Source organism: Geospiza fortis, unplaced genomic scaffold (assembly GCF_000277835.1).
Source record: "Geospiza fortis unplaced genomic scaffold, GeoFor_1.0 scaffold79, whole genome shotgun sequence".
Lineage (NCBI taxonomy): Eukaryota > Metazoa > Chordata > Aves > Passeriformes > Thraupidae > Geospiza > Geospiza fortis.
In genome coordinates this window covers 297753-319231 of record NW_005054408.1, presented here as the reverse complement: position 1 = coordinate 319231, position 21479 = coordinate 297753, and the positions used below count along the sequence as shown (strand labels likewise).

At 38.7% G+C, this 21479-nt stretch overlaps 1 protein-coding gene across 4 annotated transcripts in view; it reads left to right on the top strand.

Annotated features, from left to right (window-relative positions):
• ZNF507 (zinc finger protein 507) overlaps positions 1–18657 on the top strand; it is a 19750-nt gene extending 1093 nt beyond the window's left edge. The window contains exons 2-7 of one of the 4 annotated variants that reach the window (XM_031061290.1): positions 650–2781; positions 4374–4479; positions 8928–9045; positions 11308–11412; positions 14376–14510; positions 14639–18657. In XM_031061290.1, coding sequence (XP_030917150.1) covers positions 655–2781; positions 4374–4479; positions 8928–9045; positions 11308–11412; positions 14376–14510; positions 14639–15002 — 2955 coding nt within the window. In that variant the 5' untranslated portion in view covers positions 650–654 and the 3' untranslated portion in view covers positions 15003–18657. Of the gene's footprint in view, positions 1–639; positions 2782–4373; positions 4480–8927; positions 9046–11307; positions 11413–14375; positions 14511–14638 lie in introns of those variants that run through there. The other 3 variants (XM_031061291.1, XM_005426250.3, XM_031061292.1) reach the window with 3 other exon arrangements.
• The last annotated feature ends 2822 nt before the right edge of the window (positions 18658–21479 follow it).

The window sequence follows — 21479 nt, the reverse complement described above, 5'->3', positions numbered from 1 at the left end:
ACCGTTTGGTTTTACCTACAATTAAGAAATTGTAGCTGCAATTAGTAAGGTTTCTAGAAAATGACATTTATAATGAGAAGTATGATTTGACATTTGAATGGTCTTTAAAATAGTCATAGTGAAATGACTAATGAAAGTAAATGACAGAATTACTTTCTTTTAACATTTCAAGGAAAAAAACTGCTATTTTTGTAAATTATATTGCTGCAAATTGTCATTTGCTTTAGGAGCATTGATGCATCAAAGTACATTAGGAATATATTTTCATATTCTACTGTGCTTTTAAATATCAATATACCAGTTACTGTCAATTGGTATTTTAATGTTGAGCATTCAAATGTGTAGTGCTTGTAAGGAAAAAGAGAATAGCTGTAACACTGTTCTTCAGCTTACACTTGAAAATACTTGTCCTACCCTTGTACAACTTGAAGGCAGCCTGTTGGAGGCTCTCTTGGAATTATTCTCTGCAGCTGAAAAGCATCCACTAAATGTCCCCAATGTCTTTGGCTATTTCAGTAGCCATTCTGAAATTTTTATTAGTTTAGTGGAATTGGGTTTCCAGTAGAGAGGGCAATGTAAATAGCACCGGGCTGTATTTTCATTATTGTGCAGGTATAAATCTTTATTTTTATAACCCCCATTCTCCTAGGTATTATGGAAGAAGGAACCAGCATTGCAGTATTGATGCCAAATATTGGGGAGCAGGAGGCTGTGCTGATTTCTGAAACAGTGATTGGCCCAACACTGCAGAGCAGTGAAGACCAGAGAAAATGTAAAACTGACCCCCTGATCCACGTTATCCAGAAGCTGAGCAAAATAGTTGAAAGTGAGAAGTCACAAAGGTGCCTTTTAATAGGGAAGAAACGTTCCCATGCCGACGCTTCTGCGCAGTCCTTGGACACAGCCGAGCTCTGTGAAATCCCAGCTAAAGCCATCGAGCTCTCTGTGATTGCTACTAAAAAGACTGAAGAGTTACAAGCAGATTATTTTGTGACTGAATGTCTTCCACCAAGCAAAAAAAAGGTGACGTGCTATCAGTGTGGTCTCTGTAATTTTCTATCGCCTTCGCTCTTAACTCTACAAGAACACATAAAACAACATGGGCAGAAAAATGAGGTGATATTAATGTGCTCAGAATGTCATTTTGCCTCCAAAAGCCAAGAAGAACTTGAATCCCACTTCCAAAATCACCACGAGAACGGTGGCAAAAACAGCATCCAGACAAAAGTGCAGCAGTGTGTCAATGTCACCAGTTCGTTTCTGCAAGGGCCAGTGGAAGGAAGTGTCAAATCAGGGACTGATCAGACAGGAAATGTGGACTGTAAGGATCCAGCTCAGTCTGCTGCTGTGCCTGAAATGGGTAGGAGGAAGTGGTACACCTACGAGCAGTATGGCATGTACAGGTGTTTAATTTGCAGGTACACCTGCGGTCAGCAGAGGATGTTGAAAACACATGCTTGGAAACATGCTGGGGAGGTTGATTGTTCCTACCCCATCTTTGAGGAAGAAAATGAAAACACCAGCTTGTCAGAGACAGTTGTAACTCACACACCTCAGAGTGTGGATACAGTTGTCCTCTCTTTGGAAAACAGTGAACTTGATATCCATAGTGAGCCTTCTCTTCAGCTCCAGATTTGCAATTCTGAGCAGCTGTCGTGTAAATCGCCCGTAGGAACAAATGTAAAAGAGGAAGAGATATTAACTGAGTCCGTGGTGCATTCTCCTACTACAGAGGTTGTAGAGGAGACTGTATCAGATACAGAACCAGACAATATGATAACTGACAGCCTGCTTTCATCAGCACAGAAAATCATCAGTTGTAGTCCAAATAAAAAGGGTCATGTTAATGTCATAGTAGAGCGTTTGCCAGGTGCTGAAGAAAGTGTTTTACAAAAGCCATTCTTAATGAACACTGACATTGAAACAGAAAAAAAATTGATCTCAGAGGAGTCCTCTGTTACCTGTGAAGAATCTGCTGAAGTTTATCATTCAGATGCAATTCAAGAAGTAATAATAGAATGGAATAACACCGAGAAGAAAGATAACGAATTAAGCGCTAATAAAAATGTAACAGCTGATGAAAATGTGCCTCCTGCACGAAGGAGGACAAATTCAGAGTCTTTGAGACTGCACTCTTTAGCAGCAGAAGCTCTTGTTACAATGCCAATCAGAGCTGCAGAACTGACCCGGTCCAGCCTCAGGGCTCTGACCGGAGAAGATGCTGTGGATGCAGGTGCAGGACAGGGAGGAGCTGATGGCCCATGCATGGCTCATTCCAAAGTGGTGTCCTCACTTAAGGGTCCTTCAGAGGAGTTCAGCGGCTTAAACCAAAGTGAATGTGCAATAGTTGAGATAAAGAAAGACAGACCGGAGTTATCAGAAGCACCAATTAAAATGGGCATCAGTATGTCACTGCTCACCGTCATTGAAAAACTGAAGGAGAGGACAGACCAGAACGCCTCTGACGATGACATCCTGAAGGAGCTCCAGGACAACGCGCAGTGCCAGGGCGGCGGGGACGCGGCGGTGGCGGGGAGCAGCCTGGTGGAGTTCATCCCCAGCGCCGAGCGGCCGTACCGCTGCCGCCTGTGCCACTACAGCAGCGGCAACAAGGGCTACATCAAGCAGCACCTGCGCGTGCACCGCCAGCGCCAGCCCTACCAGTGCCCCATCTGCGAGCACATCGCCGGCGACAGCAAGGGCCTGGAGAGCCACATGATCAACCACTGCAAAGCCCGCATGTACCAGTGCAAGCAGTGCGAGGAGTCCTTCCACTACAAGGTACAGCTCTTCCCCATGCCTCTCTGGAATCCCTAAATTACCCCTTTCGCTGCTTTCTTAATAACTGGTGATCCCTTATTGCAACCTTTCTGGGGTTCGGGGTGTCCCCAGCAGGCTGCACGGGGTCCGGACAGCGCCATGCTGTTCACGACGGAGCGAGCTCCCAAGCGGTTCATAATTGTAGGCAACCTTAAGTGATATCAGCTCATTGTGATTTCAGCTCTTTCAGCTTGCTAGGTGCCTAGGCAGGCAGACCAGGGAGAGAGAGGAGAAGGCTGTGTGGGGTTCCACAGGAGCGTCTTTATTGATTCTTCTGTGAAGGTTCCCAGTGACAGCTCTTCTGCCTGAGCTGGGCAAAAGCAGCTCTTTATATAGGGTACAGAAATTGTCCAATAGCAAGGGTTAGAGGAAAGTGACCTATAGTCTTACAGAGAGATAAGCAGGGGTCCAAAGGCAGAAGAGGGGCTTCTAGCCCATTCACCATGACTTGGCATTTCCTATCTTAGGCTTCTGACCGCCAGGGAGCCCTTGCAGGCTCAGGGCCTGCTACAATCCTTCTTTCTAACTTATTTCAGTCTGACATCCTGGCTTCGTTGTAATTACCATTAGGGATTATTGACAGCAGCACGTGCTGAATATACAGTTCAACAGTAATTATTCTGCTTTACCACTGAAATAACCTTGCTTCCTCACATAACTTTTTTCCTGAGAATTATCTTACGGACATAATAATACCGTCTTGTTTTTCTGCCCACACATAGCAACTTCAGGAAGAAATGGAAACACGAAAGAACTTAATAGCTGAAATTTTAAAAGAATGCTCAAACATGCCTTCCTCTTGTGAGTGTGGCACTTGGGGGTAACATTGAAGCAGAATTTTTTTTTCTGCTGTTTTGTTGCTCTGGATGTTCTGTAGAACTTAGATTTGAAAGATTACATACCAGAGCAGAATAATACATTTCTTCCATTTTCCTAACTGCTATTTTAAGCATTAGTGAGTGAGTTCCTATGCACTCAGCTCAGTACTCAGGAATATAGAACAGATTGCATCAGTACCCAGCTGTACAGCTGAACCCCTTGGAAGCACTGGTCATGCAAATTTTCCCATATTTATTGTCATTTACTCCTAGTTTGAAAAAATACACAGGTAGGGTAGCACAAGGCTCTCTTTTCTCCTCCCCAAGCAAGCAGAAACAGGACTGGTGTATTCTTAAGTCAGTAGGTAATAGGAAAATTGAGGTAATTTTCACACAAGCCTCTAATCTCATACTGCTTTTGGAGTACAGTAATTTTGGAGGAAGAACTGTGGCCACTTGTCTGTGGCAATGGAGAAAGAAGGAAATATATTTTCTAAATAAACACAAATCATAGAATCCTCTCAGTCACTCTCACCAGTCCTTTATGTTACTAATCCATGATATTTACTTGTTTTCTTTGTAGTAAAATTACCTAAGGGATAATCTGTATATATGTTAACATGCATTTCATACCAGTTGTCATTAAAGCTTGAGTAACAATGTCACAGATGATTGCAATATCCCAAGTCTGTATGTTTGTAATGTATTTTTTAACATTAGGAACTGTTTTTTCAGAGCCAGCTGCGAAATCATGAAAGAGAACAACACAGTCTTCCTGATCTCTTCTCTACAGCCACAGCTAACAAACTCATAGTTTCCAATGAAGCAGATGATAGAGAAGGTACTGTTTATATTTACACTTGAAATTACAAAAACTCACTCATAACATTACTTGTTTGCTGTATTTGTGTAACTGGTTTTAAGATCTCTTGTGCTGAAATGCTTTCATGCCTGTTCATAACCTTAAATGTATGTTCTTTCCAGAGGGCAGAATTTACCATAGTCAGTCTTGAGGTGGCATTTATTGTTAGCTGATATATTTTTAGACCCAGTAATTAAACCCTTCTTGTGACAAACAACTTATATGCGATATTATTCTGGATTTTTAAGAAGAAAATCTTTTTTTCCTTCCTTTCTTCAGCAGCTATAGTATTTTCCAAATGACCTAAACAAAAGAAAGCATTTTTTAAACTCACCATGGTAATGTAGTTTACTGTCAGCATATGCATACAATGCCATCCCTTCTGAGTTTAGAAATTTCTGTTTAATTATGGTAATGCCCAAAATGAGTCATTTATTTTAGCCCCAGCGAGACAAATGTAAGACATTCTAAATATGCAACCTGTATCTGTAAGAGTTGCCTGGGTAACAGTAGGTGTGCATTTTCATAGAGACATAGAATGGTTTGGGCTGGAAGGGACTTAAAAGCTCCTCTCTTTCCAAGCCCTGCCATGGGCAGGGACAGCTCCCACTAGACCTGGTTGCTTAGAGCCTCATGTTTGTTTAATTGTGTATCTGCTTCTAATTTAATAGGGTTTGTTTGCAAAACATAAACAGAAACCAAAGAGCAAAACAAAAACAAATCCAACAAACTCTTGAGGCATTAAGGTAATCAAATAGGGGAAAAAAATAACCAAATTCTGAAGTTTAGGAGAAAATGTGGCCTTAAAATCCGTTGTGTGTCCTGGAAAGCCACTATGTATCATTGCAGCATGAATGCATCCTCTTCTCTGGTGAGTTACATCTACTGAAAATATTTACAGCATTTTTATTTTGAAGGCAACACTGTAATTATTAGCATTTTGCTATTTTAGAGCATTATGGATAAATACTAGTAATTAGATAGTCTCTGAGCAACTGTGAGCTGAAGTATTCCCATTTTGTGCACAAAGCTCTTTTCTGTCCTATCTGCTCTCTTGTTTGTTTAGACAGCAAAATGTGCACTCTAATGGTACTTAGGTTGCTGTGGTTATTTCTGGGTTCTACTCTTTCTTCTACATCTGCTCAGTGAGTGCAAAAGTTGTTGAAATGAATGCAATTTCGTGTGAAAAAAGGCACTGACCAGCAGGAGCCAGGCTGGATGGGCAATGGTTTGCCCAAAACAACTTGGTACGTGTCAGACCAGAATAAGATCCCAGCTTTGCCTTCTGCTCTCTCAGCTCACACTGCCTCCTTTTCTGGCTTTCAGTATATGAGTTAAAGTTAATTACCTTATCATCCTCAGGCAGAATGACCCTTCCCAGCTCCTTTTTGTTCTCATCAATGCAGAAGGCATTTAAATTCAGGAAATTGATCTGTAGTGCTCAGTACATCCCAGGACCTAAACCTGAGAGAGCCATTCAAAGCCAGGGGGAGTCAGGGAAATGGCCAGGGAGGCTCTGCTCAGAGTGGGAACATTTCCTATTACGTACTGGGGGTTTTCTGCAGAAGCAGTAGCATAAATGTTTAATGGAAGTGATAGGAAATAAAACATTGTTACTTTAATAAGTTTCAAATATCTACAAGCACAGCTTGGACTGTTACTTCTGGCAGTGTTTTGTGTGCTGTAAACCAGTGTTCCTAAAGATGTTCTGATACAGGAATAACTAGCTTGCAATGCCTGAAACGTGTCAGGTTTGGAGAAATACTATACTTTTTGAGCTCAGCTCCTGGTAATGTGAAAATCAATAGTCCTATCTGCTTTTGAAATTAGTATGTTTAATGAGGTTGTTTTACAGTTTATATCCTGATTTTATACTTTAGCTTCCATGAAAGGGAACCCCCTGTTCAAGAAATCTGCCTGCTTTCAATTAATTTAGGAAATGTTTTTATAAATATTTTTTCCTTATTATTACCTTATACAAGTGTTCCAGCCATGCACTTTAGTTGTTTACCCCACATGAAATTTAGGAATGTGGCTTGAATGAAAACAGTTCTCCTTTTAAACTTTTATTAACTCATACTGTGGAATGCTTAAATTATTTCAGAACCAATTTATAATCAAATTGCAGCACCACTGCAGTACAGCAATCTCTTGTCAAACAGATGTCATCCCTATAAAGCGACACAAAACAAAGAAGTTTATGGCATAGCATCTGTTTATGTGAAAGATGCCTGAGCTGGAGCAGTTTCATTTCTTGTTTATGAAATGGTTAGTCCTAAAAGTCTCTTTATTCATCATGGTTGTACAATAAATTAAAAGGAGCATTATGACACTGGATATGATCAGACTGTAAATGTCTAATAATGAAGGAATAGGGTAATAAGCAGCATTAGAGGAGCACCTGTTACTGCTGCTGCAGCAAAGATCTAAAGATCTATCATTTCCATATTCATTTCTAGGAAACCTGAGATTCTCCATCCAGAAAGGAAAACAGGCCCCAAACCCACAAGAAATAAGCCAGTTGAGGGGATGAGGGACACAAATGCTATTTTGTAACAGCAAGAGACTATGTGATGTATTATAATTTATGTGCATTTTCTGGAAGGAATAAATATAAAGTAGTGATTGGTATAAATAATTGCTCCTAAGTGTGTGCTGCTGGGTGCGAGCATCTTAAAACTATGCTGTAGCAAATATGTTTGCATAATGCTCTAAAAATCTCATTAGCTACTGTTGGTTTTAAACTGCCTGCCCACTGAAATACCAAATTTGTAACAGAAAATACATTTGGAAGCAGTTCATTCTAAAGCTGCAGGATTTAAGAGGGAAAACCCCTTCAGGCAGAGCACAGCCCCTGCTCTCCCATGGATCTGCAGCCCAGTGAGTGTCCTTGATCCACTTGAGGTCTCCTACATGAATGTGTTTTCAAAAACAATAATGCAGAAATATAAATTCCAAAGTCTTCAAGTAAATAATTAGGATTGTTCTGATAATTTTTACATTAAATGAAAAACAAATTAATAAATTTTGAGCATTTTGTAGGAAAAATTCCAATATATTTTGCTTTAAGGTTGACTTGCACAGAGTGCCTGCTGTGTATTACTTCCATATTTTTTCTTATAAGAGCATTAAAGAGTGAGAACTGTGTCATGTTTTAAATGGAAATATAGGAAATATATTTGTGGTTATCTTGGTACACACAGAAATATTCCAATTTTATTTCCCTATCTTTGCATTCAGACTGCTATTTTATTTTATATGATATACTATATATTCTTCACAATAACCCTCTGGGGTTATCAGACTTACCTAATTACTTTGCATCTTGAACCAAAAGTGCTAAATTTTGGAATGAAAGTTTAATTAGTTGTAATTTTTCATTACTATTGAAGCTGTGTGACTGTATTCATCAGAATAATATATCTAGAACCCTTTTTGGCATAATTCAGTGCCTGCCTGTGGGAAAAGAAATGTCTCTTTAAAAGAGTTTTACCATCATGACTCTTAATTGTTTTGATAATGAGAAAATTCAGCCTAAAAAAAAAGTACGAGGTACATGTACAGCATGATATGCTGGAATGGGAAAATTACCTGCATAAAAAATGCCATCCCTTTTCCCAAATGTTAATATCTTAACCCAAATCAGTCCCATTATTCAGTGAGGGAACAGGAACAGGGCTGTTAAAATGTACACGCTTGTATCTCAAAAATATTCCAACTGTGCACTGGTGGGCACACATTTCCCTGTGTAAGGAGTCATTAGCCTTTGTCTCTGCAACCATTAATTTTTCAAGAGTCTTTTTCATTCTGGAAGGAAAAAATTACTTTTGTTACAATTCCTTTTTAGTAATTTGGAGAAGTTCCAAATTACTTATTAAGACATCTGGTCAATATCTATTTTTTTATCATCTCATATCTTTCAGAAAGTGTGAGTGTGTGTTGGATGATAAAAAGGATTTAGAGGCTTTGGGAGGTCTTTTGCTTTTCTTTTCTGTGTTTGCCAGTTTGAAACTCATCCATTCTCAATCCCAGTCTTTTCCTTTGATTTGGTGCATTTTGCAAAGCACTGAAACTGCTGGGTTCAGTTTATCACCTTTTGCTGTAACACAGGACTTCACCCATCTGCAGGGAGAAGGGAAATGTCCACATAGAGAAAAAGAATGTGTTTTCCTAAAATTACAATAATTCCTGTAAATGGCAGGGCAAATGCAAAACAGTATGGTAAAATGAACCATACCTTTATTACCTCTGTGTCTGCTGTCTTATTAAATACTTTAAAAGTATTAAATATTTCTTTACCAACATTCTAAACCATTGCTTTAAAATGTAAATTCGTGTTTCCTAATTCAGTTGTGATGAAATTATAATCTGAGAATGCCTTACACAATGCTGAGTGCAGCTCTCTAAAGTACTGGCTTTTGTTCCAGTAGGAAGCAAGTGTCCATCCCAGAAGCTGTTCAGGTGCGATGTGTGTGACTACACGAGCACAACGTACGTGGGTGTGCGCAACCACCGCCGCATCCACAGCTCGGACAAGCCGTACAGGTGAGTGCCTGCCTCAGCCTGCCAGGGCCACTGGCTGCTCATGCCCTTGGCAGAGGGGCTGGAAAAGAGCTGCAGTTACACTATTCTGCTGCACATTACTGAAGGAGACACACTTGCTGCCTGACTCAAACTATGTAATTAAGATTTGCTAATTTTTCCAGAATGCATCTTTTGCTGTGGCAGTCTTCTGCCTGTTTTCAGTTTGAAGCATTCACATGTGGAGAGGAAGATAATTCTGTTATAATACTGGACCTTGGCCAACAGTAATAATATATTTCTCAAAACTCTTGCACACCTAACTTCATTTTGGATTTGCTTTATTGCAAAACATTCTCCATTGTCATATTACTGCTTTATACATCAGCTGCTACAGAGTGTGGGAAAATCCTGCCCTTGTCACCAAGTGCCTCATCTTTTTCACTGATTTCTAACAATAGCAACATACTCAGGATCATATTTTATAGGTTTTCTACAAGGGTATTATATGGATTTGTATAGGAACTTGGGTACCTAAAATCACGTGTAATACCACTGCTGAGGTGCCCAGCAAAAAAATAAATCCTGCATTTTCCTATTGGTTGCTGCATAAATTGCCCCAAATTCAATCTGTGCTTATACAGTGTGGATCTCTGTCCCTCTCTAGTGGCTAGAAAACAGATCTGAGTCAATACATTTTTTGAGCTGATCTTTAGTGTAAACTCCTGTCTTTAGTGTAAATTCTGGAAACTCAACACCTTGAAAGGCTGAGCCAAGGCAGGGACTTTCTCTTTTGGATAAACAAACCCTGAAGATATGTTGTATTTTGATTTGTGCATTATAATGATATCCCATAACACCAGCAAAAATTCACAAGATGTTTACTGAGAGAGCAAGTGTGGAATACAAATAGATTGTTTTCTCCTCAGAACCTTCACTATTACCATTATTTATTACTTAGTGAGGTTGGAGCAGCAGATACTGTAGAGTGTCTTGTACGTGGTAGTTTTCAAATTGGTGTTAGCAGCCTGTTTTGATTTAGGAACCCTTGGAAATTTTCCACTGGTGATACAAACTGCTGCATACTAAATACAAATCAACCCATCTGCCTTGCTTCTCTTATTATTTTTTCATAAACCCCTTAGACAAATCTGAAAACCTGGCAGGATACTTGAGCCACATCTGAACACCATAATGATCCAGTATTTATGGTATTTCTCCTTCTGAAACATTAATTCCTCAAGCCTTCCATAGTGTCAAACAGCAGCCTACTGCATTGCTGCCTTTTTGAGAGCTGTAAACATACTTTATATTTGTTTGACAAAACTTCCTGGAAGCTAAGGTGTTGAGTCTTAAAGGATGTGTTTCTGTAGATTTGATATGTTCTGGATTTTAATACTGCACAATTAAATCCTTTCAAAAATATAGTGAGTATTCTCAGGCTAAGTACGCAGCAGTCTCAAACTGTTTCACACTATAGAACAGACTGTCTAACTGGACATTTTACCATTTGAAAAAAAAAAAAGGAATCACCTAAAGTTCAAACAAATACATAAGAATTTTAGCTGAGCTTGATGGTTTCTGTTTTAATATGGTAGATACAGGAAGGCTGTGTGGTAGTATATTGATATTTATGAATAATAAGGAATTTGTGTAATACTTTGGGATCTAAATCAATGGATCTGAGTTTAGATCCAGACTGTTCTATGTATTGGTTTTATACAAAGATATTGTGACAGAAGTAAAAAAAAGGGAAAGTTTGAATGGCACGATGTGACACACTTAGGGCACTTAAATCTGAGTATGTTGATCTTGTTACTGACTTCTTTTTCAGCAATAAAGCCCTGAAACTTGGTGTTTTATTACAGGTTTGGCTTTTACAATGTCCTGAGAACATTGCTGGTGCATTAAATAGAGCACATACTCTCCCCTCCAGCTCTGAGGGTCACATTATGCCCTTGGAAGGGCTGCACCCAGCCACCTGCATCCTCACCTCCCTTGCACTTAGTGATGCTTACCGACCTCAGGAGAGGGGCATGAGAGAGATTTCAGGAAGAAACATAATCTGTAAGCCTGGTGATGCCTGCTGAAAGGTGGAGGCTTTTTTGGGCTGCAGAAGATTCTCACTGCCCAACAGCAGGTTAATGTCATACCTTGGAGTTCTGTAAATATGGTTAGTCCTCAGCTGCAGCCTTTCTAGGCACCTTTGCAGTCTGGGAGCTGCTGGGGTTTGGAGCAGTGCCAGCAGTGAATGGTCAGATCAGTCACTTGTTGTTGTCTCTTCAGATGTCGCGTGTGTGACTTCGCCACCACAAATATGAATAGCTTGAAGTGCCACATGAGGCAGCACCCCCAGGAGCATCAGGCAGTGCAGCTCTTGGAACAGTTCAAGTATGTAATGGGGCTCTTAAAGCAGTGTTCAGATCCTGTTCCCTTCCCTCCTAGAGTCATTCTTTGGTCCACAGATTCATTTGGGGTTTTTTGAAGGATTTGCCATGGCATTCCCAGGCTGATTAAACATGTCCGTGATGTCCCTCTGGGACCTGTTTAGCTTTTCCTTTCCAGAATGTGGTGGTTGCACACAAACTGCCTATTGCAAGTAGTTTCTGGACCATGTTAATTACCTAAGCATGCCTGGAATTGTTTAGGAGATTGTATGAGCCAAAACCATGCCATGGCACTTCTAACATTTAACATTATAGGCAGGTAAATTCCAGTATCCAGGAACATTCCCTGGCTTTCTCTAGTATCTCAGTCTAGGCACAGCCTTTGCATGTACATGTCAGTTGGAATCCAGGTTGGCATCACCTAGTTAAGATTTAGTATGAACAGCCATTAAGGGATGAGTGTCCCTTATAGTCTGTCCATAGATATGGGTGGTTTATAGATATATGAGAAAGTTGGTACAAATGTGTGTAATTGCCTACTACTAATTTGTAACAAAAAAGAGAAGTTGGGAAGGGAAAGGAAAGAAAATTGGGAATCTTATGAATATTTCTTAGTGGAAGATTTTACGGGCAATACGAAAAGTCTAAATAAAGCACACTCATATAGAGGTTTCTCCTCAAGAAAAGCTGCTTCTACAATTTAAAAGTTCTTCCACTGCATTTTTCCCAAATGTTCCTAGAAGCATTAAGTTGTATTTGCTCAGCTGTCATACTTCCCATAGTATTGCTCTTGGTATTACCACGGATTACTGGAAACCTCCACACTTTGGTCCCTGATCCCCAAGGAATTAGTCTATCCAAAGCTGTGAGAGAATTGTTTCCTCAGTGTATCAGTGTAGAATACACCTGAACAGTGGAGTTTAATAATTCAGCACAAATTAAGCTGTAGGGCAGGTCATGCTATGGAATTGAAAGGCTTCTACTACTAAACTCAGTGGTAAATAATTTTGTTTCTCTGAGAAAGTTGCATATACTGTAAGTGTATGATCATTAACTGTAGTGCAGTATACTGAAAGCTGTTGGAATTTCTGTGTCTGATTTGAACTATATGTTTAAATAGTCAACAGTATTTGGCTCAAAAGATACTGTTCTCAGCAAAGTAAATTTTATTAGTAAATCACCTGAGTAATTTAATGAGCTTCAAAAAATGAGAGTATGTAAAAGGGACTAAAAATGGACACTGGGCTGTGGCTTCATTGATTGTGTTCCCAAATCACTGACCAAGCAGTGTTAGTGACACAGAAAATCGTAGGTATGGTGAGACTAGTGGGCACATTAAATGAAATTAAGATTATTTGTTGATCTTTGTGTTTTACAAAAAAATTATTTTGGCTCAATTTTATCTATAAATTAACTATCAGGTCTGCCTTTTATCTAATGACATATTTTGTAACAGCCTCATTAGAGATATTAGGATTTCCAATCTGAGAATAGACTCACCTAGCTTTGAAAGCAGCCATTTTCTTTGTAAGGCTCCGAATTAGAAGGAAAAGAGACAAATAGGATCCTAGAGAAGAGTGAGCTAGAAGGACACACCCATGGTTCCCCAGCAGGACAGGATTACCTTGCTCCATAAGCAAGGTAATGTACTGTGCTTTCACCTCATTTGGGAGAGTTTTGCTGTTCTCTGCAATCTTCTGCTGAGCAGAAATTGTTTTCTGTGGATGATTATTTGCAGGGCATTTAAGGACTATACCCTACTGTCACTAAGAAAAGTCATAAAGCCTTACTGAATTGTAGTGTAAAATGTGGTTTTATGTAGGCCTTCTTGTGTTTCCAGGTTACATTTCTGAAAAGGTCTTAAAAAAACTGACTTGCATTGTGGTAACACAATCATAGTAACACACTGGGCTCACATTGCTTGAGCAGAGCTGCATTCCTGGTTATAATTTATTAGCACAAGGTCACCTTCAATTGATTCTGATCTTTTCCATGGGATTTGGGGAACTGAAGCCTTCCCAAGTAGCAGGTAGCTCCGCAAAATAGCTTTTTTATCCAAAAGACAAAAAGACAGATCCTGCTCTGAAGTGATGTCATGCAATATCACTCATCTCCTTCACACTGAGGTGACTAATTTATCATCTTAAAAAGCATGTAAAAAAACCTCCTCTGATGTATATTCATGCATGAAAAGGGTTATATAGGATTTGATCAGTCTTGGGTTATTTCTGTCCATAAATATACACTGCATCTCCCTGTCAATAGGATTTATTCTTCAGGGTTTTGTTCTTTACTGCATAAGAGTGTTTTACAGGGAAATAGAAAATTTAGTCTTGTGGTACCAGAGCTGATGGAAAACTCTATGGAGAAAATGATCACCTGCCTGAATCCTGATCTGTGAATCTATTCAGAATCTGACACTGCCCTCAGCAACCTGCTGATCCTGCTTGAGGGGCTGGATTGGACTGTGCAACCTCAAGAGGTCCCTTCCCACTTCAATAACTCTGTGATCCATAATAAACTAATACCTGCTATACCAGCAAAGACTGATTTAGTTCAATTGACGTAATTACTGCTAATTACACAGCTCCTGCTTGGTTCAGAGCAGTGGCAGAGAGAGCTCACCACCTCCCTGCCAGATGCCCTATTTCTGCACTCAGCAGAAGGACTGCATTTTGCAGTATTAACGCAGTTTTATCAGGTCAAACAGATAAGATTTCAATTCAGTTGTTTAGGAAATAAAAAAAAAATTAGAATGTTCTCAGATCCTAAAAATAGTCTTATATTTCGGGATGAAACTTTGCAAACTAACACGACCCAGTTATGAAACTGAAAATGGGACCAAGAAGATGGTTCACTTGGATCTCTCTCTCTGCTTACTCATCCTTTCAGAAGAACTAAACCATTACTAAACTAATAAAATTGACTTTGAAATGTTTCTCTTTTCCTTTCTCCATTTTTCCCCAGATGTTCTCTCTGTGGATATGTATGTAGCCATCCTCCATCCCTGAAGTCCCACATGTGGAAACATGCAAGTGACCAAAATTATAACTATGAACAAGTGAACAAGGCTATTAATGATGCAATTTCACAAAGCAGTAGGTATGTCTGATTTACTGTCACACCCTATTCTCTTTCAAAAGACCCAACCCTGACCCAAAATAAAGTTCCTATCTAAAAGGAACAGCTGTATATTTTAATATTTGTTTTGGTTTTTATTATTATTTCAGGTTTCAAGGACAACTCACTGACAAGACCTTATTAGAAGGCACAGATGAAAGTACAGTACCTATAATAGGAAGTTCAGACAACCTGGTGTCTTTTACAGAGTCCATTAACCAGACTACAAATGAAATTTCAGGTTCTGATGAAAATGAAAAACCTACCTTGATGAATACCTCATGCAGTTTAGAAAAGAACTCCACTCTACCCCATCTTGGCACAGAATACTGTGTTCTTCTCTTCTGCTGCTGCATTTGTGGTTTTGAGTCTACCAACAAAGAAAATCTGCTGGATCATATGAAAGAACATGAGGGTGAAATCATAAACATAATTCTAAACAAGGACCACAGCACGACTCAGAATACAAACTAGGTGAAGCAGTAAGTTAAGAGAGGATTTCCTAGAGTGAATATTTTCTCTTTCTACTAATTTTTGCCTGAGAAACTTGCTAAAGAGAAGAATTGCAAGCAAAACTTGATTTCCCATCCTGAGTTCTTGTTTCAGTAGGAGTACAGTGTTTGAACCAGGGACTGATGAATCATTTAAGAGATAAATACAAGGTGTGGAGAATAGAAGGATCCATTTTAACCTGTTATTTCTTTATATGGTGCCAAGAATGTAGGATTGTTGGTTTTTTTCATTTCCTGTCAGGTACTAGTCAGTAATAATGCATTAGCACAGTACTTTAAAACCCAAAGGTGTGAAAGCTTTGAATCACTTGAAAAGCTTTTTTCTTCCTCCTTCTTTGTTGTTTTCCAAGTAATTCAGCAAAGAAGGTTTTTACCCTCTTTTTTTGCAAGATGATCTGGCAGCAGATCAGATAGAACTGTTACAGTGTGATCTGGTAAACCCCCCTGCCTGGAAGGTGGGGAGAGGGGAGGTGGGCCAGGGCATGTGTGTGTTGTATTCACACAAAGGAGTTCCATTTTTCCCAGTCTGTTTTTAAGGCTTTACAAACTCACATGTAATTTTCCAACAAAGACTGCCATCCTTTCCATTGATATACAGCAGCAGGAGGTGAAGGGCCTAGAAGCATTTTGTTAATAACTATTTGTTTGATTGGATCCTAACTACAAAACTCCTATCTTTTCAACTCATAGTGTGTAACAGATTATTTTTATAACAATAACCTGTTGTTTCTTCATGGTTTTCTTGACACCATGAAGCTTATAAAAAAAGAAAAGTTATAATGTCACTTTCCATTTTGGTGATTATTTTGCAGTATGGAATGAGCAATGTTTTTAATGAGAACAAGGTATTAACAATAATTGCCACAAAGTGATGTAGATGAAATCTATGTAGATTCCAAAAGATGTAGGTGAGCACAAATTGGGATTTTCAGAAACGCCTACGTGCTTTGGCATTCTTTGAAATGCCACTGGCTGGCCAAATTTCCCACTTGTCTGTCAGAGCTGTAACTGTGGAAATAATGAGCTGAAAGATAATCTTCCTGTAGAAAATCATATTTAAAAAAAGAAATGGCAAACAGTGTCTTAAGCCAAAACTGTATCCAGTTGCTTACTGAATAAATTTTACTAGTGCCTATAGTATGGATTGATAAAGGGAATTAGAGATTACTTTGTTGTCTAAGAAAACATAGAAATCTCACACTTTTAAAACATTCAGCATTTAAAATTAACAGTGTGGGTTTTTTTTGTGTGTTATTTTTACAGTTACAGCAGTTGGCAGTAGAAGACACTCATCTGTATATCAATGTGGAGTATTATTACACTGGCTAGTTTCCTGGCAACTTGGTTGAGGTAATTGATTAAGTTGGCTACTTAATTTTTTTGAAAGATTCATTAAGTGTAGTATCACTTCCAAAGAAGCCCTTTGGCAGCCAGATTTAAACTTCCTAGCTCAGGCATGTATTCCTGCTTCTAATGAATGGCAGATGCACAGCAGCTTGCCTAGTGCTGACACAGGCGTGCAGTGACCTGATCTTTAGCTCAGTATTTATGAAGTTCCTTACTCTTAGGAAAACAGTGGTTTCTTCCTGTATTTACACCCTTCTGCAGCAGAAATCAGCTGCAGCTGTAAATGTGAGAGGCTGGCACATGGAGTGTCTGTATTGTGCTAGCACTGCCTGGAAGTGGCAACCAGGAAAAGAAAACAGTACCAGAAGTCACAGTGTCATGAAGCAGCATAAAATGCAGAGGCCAGGGTAAAAGCACTAAGACTTCAAGTGTATTTGATACTTGTTTTCAAGAAATTTCCTCAATTTGACTTCTTCTTTTGGGTTAAATAGGTATTATTTTGTTTATAAATTAGATAGCAGAAAGTACACATTTGACTTGAAGAATTAGTCAGGATATAAGGTCAAAGCATTTTTGTGTTGAATTTTTGAGATACTTTAAATACACATTTGAAGTTAATTATACATTATTTTCAGTTAATAGTTATTTTTCATATTCCTACAGTTGGATTTTATGTTTGAAAAACACATTATTTATTTACATGATCCCAAATTCCAGAGGAGATAATGAACTTTAAATGGGATATTCATATTGTCTTACTGACACTGCTATTATACTTTGAGTATAGAATTAATATGAAAATACTACATCATCTGGAATATATCTCAACTTTCTCACTCAGAAGTCCCATTTGTTTGAAAAATTAAAGGACAGTGAGATCCCTAGTAATGCTAAACTACCAGTCAGTATTCACAGAAACAATATTTACCACACTGTTATTTTTGTGTAATTCTGTTAAAGTTGCTCAGCTAGTGAAAGATAAAAAAGGAAAAACTTGCATTCATAAGCTAAAAAGGAGATGGCAATGAACCAAAATTTCAGAAGCCAATAACCTTGAATGCAGAAGAGCAGCTCTGGTGTGTGTGGAAGGCACACAGGCAGCGTTCTGTGCCGTGCACCAGGAATCAGGTCACAGATTCCTCAGCAGGATGTGGCTGTTCACAGTTGTTCTTTGCCATCTTGTTGCTCTGTTCTTTTTGACCATGTGTTCCTGTAAAACAGAAAGCTACTTGCCTCTAAAAGCCATTATCAATCCTGACAAATGGCAACAAAGAATTCTTTCCCATATGCACAGAGATTTACTTTTTTTAGCTGTCTCCCTGCTGCTTGCCATTAGTTACCCACTCACAATTCCCAGGGACTTTGTCAGAAGTCCTGCATGTGAAATAATTATAGGCTTGGTTTTTCTGAAAGCAAATTGTTTCTCAGGTTATCTGCTTTCGAAAGTGTATGGCTGGCCTGGTTGCATGTTTTGTAAGGGGTTTTAAGCACATTTTAGAGTCACTGACACTGCAGATTTCCCCTTTCTTTAAGCTTTTAAACTATTTTTGTCTCTTCGGTCGCAGCACTATCAGGTGATCAGCTATTCACGTGCTGTTTGTTCAAATTAGATTGTATTCTGTGATACAAACTCTACCTTGCAGCTTTGTTTGCAATGCCTGTACTTCCACTAAAGAGCAAACTTCATTCATACTTGGCTCTACTGAAAAATGGGTGCATATTTCATCTTCCTGATTTATGCTTGACCTGGAAAAATAGAGTGGGATTCAGTCAGAGTTATTGTATTTTCCTCTTTCATAAGCACTTATTTAATCATTTGAAGAAATGTACAGTTGGTGCTCAAAGTAACATTTGTTAAGATATATTTAATAGAAATTTACATTTGCATTTGATATTCATGGACATGGGTACATGTATTTTTTTAAGAAAAAGTATTGTAACACTATGGCACTGCTTTTATAGCCAAAGTATAAAAAATTTAGAAAACTGACATGTAAAGACTGCAGTTAATTCTGATACTGTATCTTATTAAATAGGATGAGTTTTGTTTTATAAAGTTATCCAGCACATTAAGCTGCATGCCTTAAGCTCTCTCTAGGATTGTGTTCCTGATAGGCAACTCTTTGGAAGGATGAAGCAAAGTCTGTAGTACTACTTTAACTACCTTCTGGAATACTGTACAATGGTAGAATAATTTATTTTGCTTTACAGGAGTTTGTCACGTATTGACTTTAATATTGTATTTTGGTAATAAACTTTTTTTTGTTAAACTCTTTAGTCACTTTTATTTGGCCTCTATGAAATATGAATATAGAAAATCCAAACACTGAACCAGTGTTTAGAGAGAGGGAAAATCTGTTAAGTCAAAAAGTATTTGAAATACTTTACTGCCATTTCTTACTGTCGTATGAAATTATTAGTATTAGTTGTTATTACTAGTTTAAATACTGCTAATACAAGTTTTATCAAAGTAACTGTGGTGAAGAAATATGAAACTATTAAGCCAAAATATTTGTAAGCCTGCATGCAGTTAGGGTGGCACCATGCTGAAGAACTGCAAATTCAAAATTCATAATGAAACTAGTAGGAATTTTTCCCTAATTTAAATAAGAGTGAAAGCCTGAATCAGCTTTTTTTCAGGTGATTGACTTTTGCTTTTCCATCACATAAGCTAAAACATATCTTGAAACCTATTTTTAAATATACAGCATATTTCTTGGCCTTGCTGGAGCTTTTCTTCCCATCTTTCTCAGGAAAAAATAAAGTCAGTTGGTGTTGCTGGGGAGAAAAGAGACAGTATGGCCGGGATACCCACTGCTGGTATCAGTTACATAAACAAGCAATCTTTTGCCATTTTCTTGTTGTTATTATTAGGGCCCTGGGCCAAATATGTTGAAATAAAGGCTGGAACTACAAATGGCTTTAGATGCAACACTACAGAATGTTGTGTCATGCAGATTTTTCATATTTTCTCTAATGCAAAACCTGAGGAAAAAAGCTCTGTAGTTGGATGTGGCATCCAGGTATTATCCTGTTCAGTGGGCTAAAACACCTTCCTTGTTCAGTGAACAAAGCCCAAGAGCCTTCTCAGAAGTTTCTCCCCCCATAAATAACCTGGCCGTGAGTGATCACAGGTGGGACTGGGCACTGAGGGTCCTGTGAGGGTGGAACAGCCCTGGGAATTGGGAGAGAAGGAGCCAGAGCCCTGGCACACAGCAGTGGGGTTCAATCACTCTGTCCCAGATCTCTGGCAAGTGCTTAGGGCTGCAATTGCTGCAGAAAGCTGATGCACCATAGGGAGCCTTTGTTCTGCATCCCTTCGAGGCAGGTTTGGAAAAGAGCTGTCACACAGAGGAAAGGACACACCATTAGAACTGACCTAAGGTTAGCTAGCTAATGAAATCCACAATTGCTAAAGCCAAGATTTTTTTTCCCCAAAACCAAAAACTTCAGGACCTGAAAAGCTTTAAAAGTTGAGCAAAGTGAGAACCCAGAAGTTTGGCATGTTTGCCACAAACCACAAGGCTGCTGAACAGCAACTCAAAAACACTGCAGGTTTAGTCTTAAAATTTACTGGGGCAGAACTTCAGTCCTCCTGCTTTTCTAGTTCGTGGTAGCTCTTTCTACAGTACAATCCAAGAGAAAACACAAATAAACTGAATTTAAAGTTTCTTCCAACCATTTCCTGTTTGTGGATGTTTGGCATTTGCTGGGATTATGGCTAATTTGGTGCCAACATGAACGCTCCACTACTTTGATCTAGTTGGAAGAGAATGAGCAAACAGAATATTGTCAAATATCCTTTTGTTATTTTGGCAAGTAAGAAGCCAGCATTGCAACAGTATTATAACAATACAGTTATGATATTATCATCAGTATTACTGATTGCAAGCTACAGTTTGGTGACTTTTAATTTACATTTTATAACACAACTTTTAGATATTAATATCCATCTGGGAGCTTTTTAGTTCTTCTGGATTCTCATACTTGAAACATTACAAATCCATTACATCCATGCATGGGGTCATAAAATACAGGAGAATTAAGACAACTCCCCCCTTCTCTGGGATTTCTAAAGCTCTTCACTGATTATGTTTTCTAAACCATTTCTGTAACTGCTTGGTCTTGTAGAATTTACTTTGCATTGGCCTCTTTACAAGTAGTGGAGAAGTAGAAACGTTATTCCAGGAAATATCTTCCACAGCATGCCCTTCTTAGAAATGTAAGTACATTATCTGCTTTACACAAAAACCTGCAGGCACTCAAGGTGTTTATCTACACTGTAAAATTTCTTGTACGTATACAACAAACACATGACATCTAGGATGTGGCAGTGACAAAAGGAAGGTGAATCTATTGCCCATGGTAAGGCACATATTTATTTCGTTTTCATTCTTAGTTTAAGCATTCCCCACAAATGTATGACCTGCCTTATTGCTCAAAAAAGACAAACCCAAAACCAAAAGAAGTATGGCTTTAAATCGACTTACAGTAGAAATGTTTTTCAATATTTGGAGGACGATCAGAGGAAGATAGTTCTGTTGGTTCTAAAAAATTCTTACAAAACAAAATAAGCACGCAGAGCAGATACTGAAAAATTTCCTGATTTCTAGTGTCAATGGTTTCAAAGTTCAGAATGACCAGGATGATTACACATCATTTTCTTGCTGTCTCTGAGCATGCTTTCTGTGAATTTCATGGCTCTTCCTGCTTGAAATACTAAGTTTTTCAATGAACCAAGAGAGAAAAAGAAGTACTGCTGTACTATAAAATTGTGATGGAAAATCAACTAAATATTGTCCTGAAGAAGTGAACTCTGACAATTCCACAGAATTTGTATGGATTATTGGGAAATCAGCCTCCTGTGATAGGACCTGGAGCTGGTTTGTTGGTTATGGCTTCATGGGGCATGGCTTTTTCTACAATTACTAAAGACAGAGCAAATAAAACTTACAATCAAGACTTACTGCAGGGGTAGGTCGTACCCATTAAGTAGAACAAAGTCTGGCATTGCCGTTATCTTCCAGCTACAAAAGGTCTTTTCCCCCTCTAAACGTTTATGGTGCAGTTAAGCAAGAAATACAGGGGAGCT